This window comes from Oxyura jamaicensis, chromosome 1 (genome assembly GCF_011077185.1).
Source record: "Oxyura jamaicensis isolate SHBP4307 breed ruddy duck chromosome 1, BPBGC_Ojam_1.0, whole genome shotgun sequence".
Lineage (NCBI taxonomy): Eukaryota > Metazoa > Chordata > Aves > Anseriformes > Anatidae > Oxyura > Oxyura jamaicensis.
Window position 1 is genome coordinate 132642858 of NC_048893.1, and position 6000 is coordinate 132648857.

General features: G+C 38.8%; 1 protein-coding gene across 5 annotated transcripts in view; it reads left to right on the forward strand.

The window, feature by feature from the left end:
* Positions 1 to 702: 702 nt before the first annotated feature.
* The window catches only part of LOC118156849 (arylsulfatase D-like), a 23134-nt gene continuing 17836 nt past the window's right edge, over positions 703 to 6000 (forward strand). Inside the window, exons 1-6 of one of the 5 annotated variants that reach the window (XM_035311101.1) lie at positions 703 to 1290; positions 1375 to 1481; positions 1674 to 1844; positions 3678 to 3756; positions 4224 to 4364; positions 5173 to 5294. In XM_035311101.1, the coding sequence (XP_035166992.1) occupies positions 3722 to 3756; positions 4224 to 4364; positions 5173 to 5294 (298 nt within the window). In that variant the 5' untranslated portion in view covers positions 703 to 1290; positions 1375 to 1481; positions 1674 to 1844; positions 3678 to 3721. Of the gene's footprint in view, positions 1291 to 1374; positions 1482 to 1518; positions 1845 to 3677; positions 3757 to 4223; positions 4365 to 5172; positions 5295 to 6000 lie in introns of those variants that run through there. The other 4 variants (XM_035311174.1, XM_035311243.1, XM_035311363.1 and 1 more) reach the window with 4 other exon arrangements.

Here is a 6000-nt window from a genome sequence, read left to right on the forward strand (position 1 = left end):
AGAACAACGGAAACAGTCTAGAAAACTGAAATAAAAATTTAGTCATAATTTGGACCAAAGACAGATGTAATTTAATACTTACATTTTGGCAACATCTAAAGACACACCTTTCTCAAAGCATGACATAATTTTCAAGAGAGACAATTTTCAAGAGCAATCTTTGCACCAGAAACATCATAAGCTGTTAAGTAATTATACCAAATAAGTATTATAGTCAAACAGGTCTTAGTAAAAGTAGCCAAATCTGACACCTTGTGTTTTAAAAGGTAACCAATCATAGTCGTGTGTAAGGAGGTCAAAAATAAAAAATAAAAATAATTAAAAAAAAAAAAAAAAAAAACACTTGTCATCCCTGCCTGGCAATGTGTTATACAAACCTACAAACCTGCCAGGTGAAGCTGCTTCATCTTTCTGCCTCACAGACTTCTGCTGACTTCTCTTGAGTGCAGAGTTAAATTCAGCACTCACAGTGTTGAAGATACTGGTAGGACTGAAATGTCAACAAATGAACAGACGAGAGTTTCTCTGATTGCTCAAGACCTTTAGGAGGGTAAAATGCATTACAGCAGAGCTAACTTCCCAAAGTATGTGTGGAAGGAGGAATACTAAACACTCAGTTGCGGGAGAAGACAGTGCAATTAATATCTTCAGGTGGGTTCAATATCACAGGAGGTTTAGTTTTCCTCAAAATGCAATAAAGAATAAAAGACGACATGAAAGAAGAAAAGGGGGAGGACTAGCTAATCCCGTTATCCTGCCTGGAAGGCCAGAAAGCATGGTGGGAGGAAACAAAACCGCAGGCTCTGAGTTCAGTTTTGCAATTATTTGTGGCATCTCTTTGGAGGCATTAAAATAGAGCAGTGCTAGGCTTTACACAAATCTGCATCGAATTAACTGGGTAGGGAGTCTAGAAAAGAAGGTGGCCATGTTGTGCCAGTGTTTCAAGAATAAAGACTTTGTACTCTGCTTGGAATTCATGTGAAACCTCAGCAGCGATCCCACTCGCTCGCTGCTCCTGGCAGGCATCCCAGCAGTTCCTGTGTCCAAGACTGGGGGAAGGGAGATTAAGAGCAAAAGCAGTAAATCCAGTCCCGCTTCCTCCCACGCACACCTTAGAGGATCAGGACTGCTCAGCAAACTAAGGAGCAAGAAGAATTTGAGAGCAAGAAGAATAATTTGTTTTCCACATTGTTGAAAGGGGCTGGTCTTTTTTATTAGACTTGATGTCCGTTTATTGTGGCTTACTGGTTTACAGAGGAAACTGCTATTTGCCGTTTTTCTTGGATTTGTGTAAGTTACTGTGCTGATTTCTAGGGGACAGCACTTTTTTAGATTTATGCATTACATTGTCTTGTTTGTTTGTCTGTTTAACAGCTAAGGAAACTTCACAAGCCTTAGTCCCCAGTATGGTGTTCATCACACTCCCAGTGATGTCAGTGAGACCTCTGCTTTTAGAAGAAATCAGCCCCTAACAGAAAAAGGTGAATATGTATATTTATATTGATTTCTTAACAAGTTTGGTATTTCTTGTAATCCTTCAGTCAGGGTAGTGTTCATAAAATGGCTTGTATTAAATCAGGGAGCACTAATTTTGCTCTTGACCCAGCCAGTAGTATTAAGATCCAAATGTCTTTTAATATTACCACTGCAGCTCCTCAGTTTGTAATTCTCAGCTTTCTTTAGAAGCTCTACAAAATCTCTGTCAAACCACTAACGCAACTGCAGTCACCAGCTGGCTGTGCCACATGAACCTGTGGGGGGGACATAGTGGAAGGCAAAGCTGTTGTACCAGCTTGGAAAGCTCATCGACACCCAAGGAGATGAAGAGAAGGAAGTGTGGCAAAGTAAGGATTACTCATGGACCAGATATTTCATATTGTGATCTCATTTCACGGAGAAGAAACAAATATCTTGAATTTACATTGGTGTACAGCATGACGATGAGGTATGCCAGTCCCAGTGCAACCAATTTATCCCTGGCATCTGCATGTCTCTTTGAATGGTTCCAGTGCAACATCTTCTGCAGATCTCTTGGTCTGCACCTATTCACAAGCAAATAGAGTGCATTTTTCAAGCCATTCTTTGACCAAAGTGACTAGCTGTACTTAGCAAGCATAGGAAACTGCTTCCACTCAGAAAATGTGCCTTGCCAAGCAAAAATAAATATTTAGAAACTATGGTGGTTTTACTGTGCTAGGCAGCTGAACACCACAACCGCTCTCTCACTCCCCCTCCTCAGATGAAAAGGGGAAGAAGTAAAGGCAAGAACAACTCACAGGTTAAGATAAGGATAATTTAATTAAAGGGAAAAAATATTATTAAGGAAATATTATTATTAATTAAACAATTCAACTAAAGGGAAAAAAGGGAAAGGGGGAAAGGGAAGGGGAAAGGGAATAACAAAACAAAACAAGTAAAGGCTATGTGGAAGTGCAGAGGAAAGGAATCACACTCTACTTCCCACAAATGAGCGATGCTTGACCACGTCCTTGAAGCAGGGCCTCAACGCACATAGCCGGTGTTCAGGAGGAGGACAGACGTCTTCACAACGAGAGCCCACCCCTCCCCTCTTCTTCCTTTTTCCACCTTTTATTGCTGAGTGTGACATCATATGGTATGGAATATCCCTTTGGTTGGTTTAGGTCAGCTGCCCTGGTGATGTTTCTTTCTCACTTTTTGCCCACCCCCTAGGAGGGTTAGAGAGAGTCCTGATGCTGTGCCAGCACTGCTCAGCAGCAGACACAACACCGGTGTGATACCACTGCTGTCCTAGCCACAAGTGCAGAGCGCAGCACTGTATGGGCTGCTGCAGGGAAAGTTAACATCTCAGCCAGACCCAGTACAGAAACCTAAAAACTATTTCTAGGCTTTTAAAGTCCAGGTTGAGTTCACAGAGGTGGCAAGTAAAAAAACCTGCTTGTAAACTTATAAATGTCATTAAGCTTAGAAGTTCTTTATCAGAATGATATTTATGTTTCTGGACAGTTTTTAGTAACATTCAGATGGAAGCACCTCCCTGAATATACTAAACGGCATCCAAACCTAAGTGGTACAGTCCCTTCCCTAAGAATTAAATTCCAACTATTGGTTTCCAGGTGGGCTTTTATTTGATGCATGCTTTGTAGTTTCTAAGCTCACAGTAAGGATTAGCTTCTTTTCCTGGACCTTAAAGATAGTTTGATATTACATAGAGAGTGAGGTATTAGTTTTACTTATCACTTCCTCCTGTTTGCCGCCTAATGGAAGCCTTTCTTTCAGTGAAGTTCTGTGCTGGTGTTTAGTAACTGGCATCTTTAACACTTGTTTCAAGCTGTGGGCATTTAGCCTTCTTGCCAAACACCAGACCCCCTGAGGTCAGTGGCAGATAAGAGCAGTCTGCGTCTTGTAAAACTGCGTGCTGTGCTATCTGGCCTTGTGTGTCCTCAGAAGCACTCTCTCCTACCTTGCAGTGTCAGTTCAGAAGGGCTCTGCTCACACGTGTTCAGGAATTCGGAGTGCATGATCAAGCCCTAGTAGTTCAGTCCCCCTCTGTCACAGTTAGCCACAGGCAGTGGCGATGTGATTGTGGTAAAGAAAAGTAGTTAATGACTAACTTCACAGACAAGATCACAAGAGCTGCTGGGCTCTGATTTTTTTTTTATTATTATTATTATTATTTTTTCCTTTGTTTTAACCAGTATTATATAACAAACTGTGTACCTGTTGCACACAAGGGGAAGCCATGAAGTTTACCAGGAAACGCAGTGGTAAGAAAAGGTAACGCTAAGGGTCTTTCCTATATTTTTAAGTGTTGCACATAAGAAAATTTAATCTCTGATTTAAAAAAAATAATAATAATAAAAAAAAAAAAAAGGTCATCTAAGAGCAGAAAATATAGATTTAGAACTGTAGGTCTTTCAAGGCCTTTCAGCCTATTCTTACGGGATAAGGAGGTTTAGTGGCATATGTAGTATATGGTGCATTACATTTAATATATGTCTGATGAGATCGGTGCAAACGTCAAGAAGGAAAAGTACACACAAGATTCCTGTGCAAATGGGGAAAAAATAATACTGGTTTCAGAGCAATCAAGTATTGTAAATACTCAGGAGCTCCATCTGCTGTCAGTATTTGGTAGCTCTTTGCATCTAAAAAGTCATAATCCTTAACAGATAATAATTTAAACTGCATTCTAAAGCTTGCAAGCAGGTTTCTAATATTAACCTTTTTACTTTTAACTTCAGGAGCTGCCTAAGCATTTGGCTCATTTTATGTTTGTTTCCAAGAACTTGTGTATCAAATCCTTCAAAACCCAATTTTTTACTGATACTAGCTGATGATCTTGGTATTGGAGATGTGGGTTGTTATGGCAATGACACAATAAGGTAAGAGTGCATGCTACAAATTAAATTACCTCCCCCCTTACTGGTGAATTTTAGTAGGACAAAAAAAAAAAAGTCACTGATAGCATTACTAGAAAACTCCTTATTAGTGGATTAGTTTATCTAGATACACTTCTTTTCAAAGACGTATAAAATAAACGTTCTACAGTAATTTCTATTGGAGTAATAATTATACGAGCATGCTTGAGTGACTTTCTTGGACTTCCAATTTTCAGCATGTATCGTCAGAATTTTGTAAATGTGCACATGCCCTATATTTTTCAGGCATGTGTATAATTTGTAAATTTCCAGAATTCATGGGTTGAAATGCTAAGGACCATGATTAGGATATAATGCCAGCTAACCATTTCAATAGGCTTGTTACAGAATGACAGCTCAGTCTATGATGTGATCTATTTCTCCCTATTGCACTTTTCAGTCTTGATATAGCCTGGCTGATTGGCTGAATGATTGTGTGTGTATATATATCCCTTGCCTATTCTAACCTATTTTAGTCTCACAAACTGTGTGCTCTGTTTCTATTAGTAGAATCTTTTTCACTATGCTTCATGAGCTTTTGATACAGGATAGACCAGAAATAAAATACCTTTATATATATATATATATAATTCCTTTTCAAAGTAGTTAAGATATCTCAAAAATATATAACACAATTTTCCTAGTTGAGTTGTAGATAAAAAGAGGAATTTGTAAATTTGGTGATCATGTCCTTGAGAAAACTAGAAGGACCAGGACACTAAGAAGTTCCGTATAATACATTTTTTATCAGAGATGTGATTTTTCTCTTTAGGACCCCTAACATTGATGGCCTGGCAAAGGAAGGAGTGAGACTTAGTCAGCACATTGCTGCAGCTTCTGTCTGTACACCAAGCAGAGCAGCCTTCCTGACTGGCAGATACCCCATCAGATCAGGTTGGGCCTCTCTAATGGTTGACTTCAGTTTGTCTAGCCATTATTGCTATTAAAATCCCCTTAAATAAACCCATTATAATCCTTTAATAAAGGCTAGTTAATCTAAGAATTTGGGGCATCAGTGAGATGGGCAGAAAGATGACTAGTCAAGCTGACTAGATTCACTGATTGAGTTGTATGGGAAAAGCCCCACATAAAGCACATTTAATGCAGTTAAATGACCACAGAGAAACAGATAAAAATCAAAACAGCACAAAGCACTCAAAGGTAGAAACATGAAGAAAAAAAAAAAGAAAGTGTGTAAACACCGTATGTTCGGTGGTATTAAAATTATGTTAAACAAACCATAATATTTTGATTATCCTGACAAACATTTTCATAATGAAATCTGTTAGACGGTGGAATAGTTCTCAACAATAATGTTTTAAAACAAATATTTTAAAAACAAGACAAAACTTGAGCCATGTTATCTCCCAGTAATCATGAGCATAGATCTGATCTGATTTTGACTTGCTAAAGAAGATGGCTTTGTGGAGAAATGAAATCATGAGCTGTACATTTCAGAAGTGTGTACCCATGACTCTGTAAATCTTTTGTTTTGCATAAACTTTCCCCTTTTTTGTCTCTGTTTGTTTGCTTCTTTCTTTCTTTTTCTTTCCTTCCTTCCTTCCTTCCTTCCTTCCTTCCTTCCTTCCTTCCTTCCTTC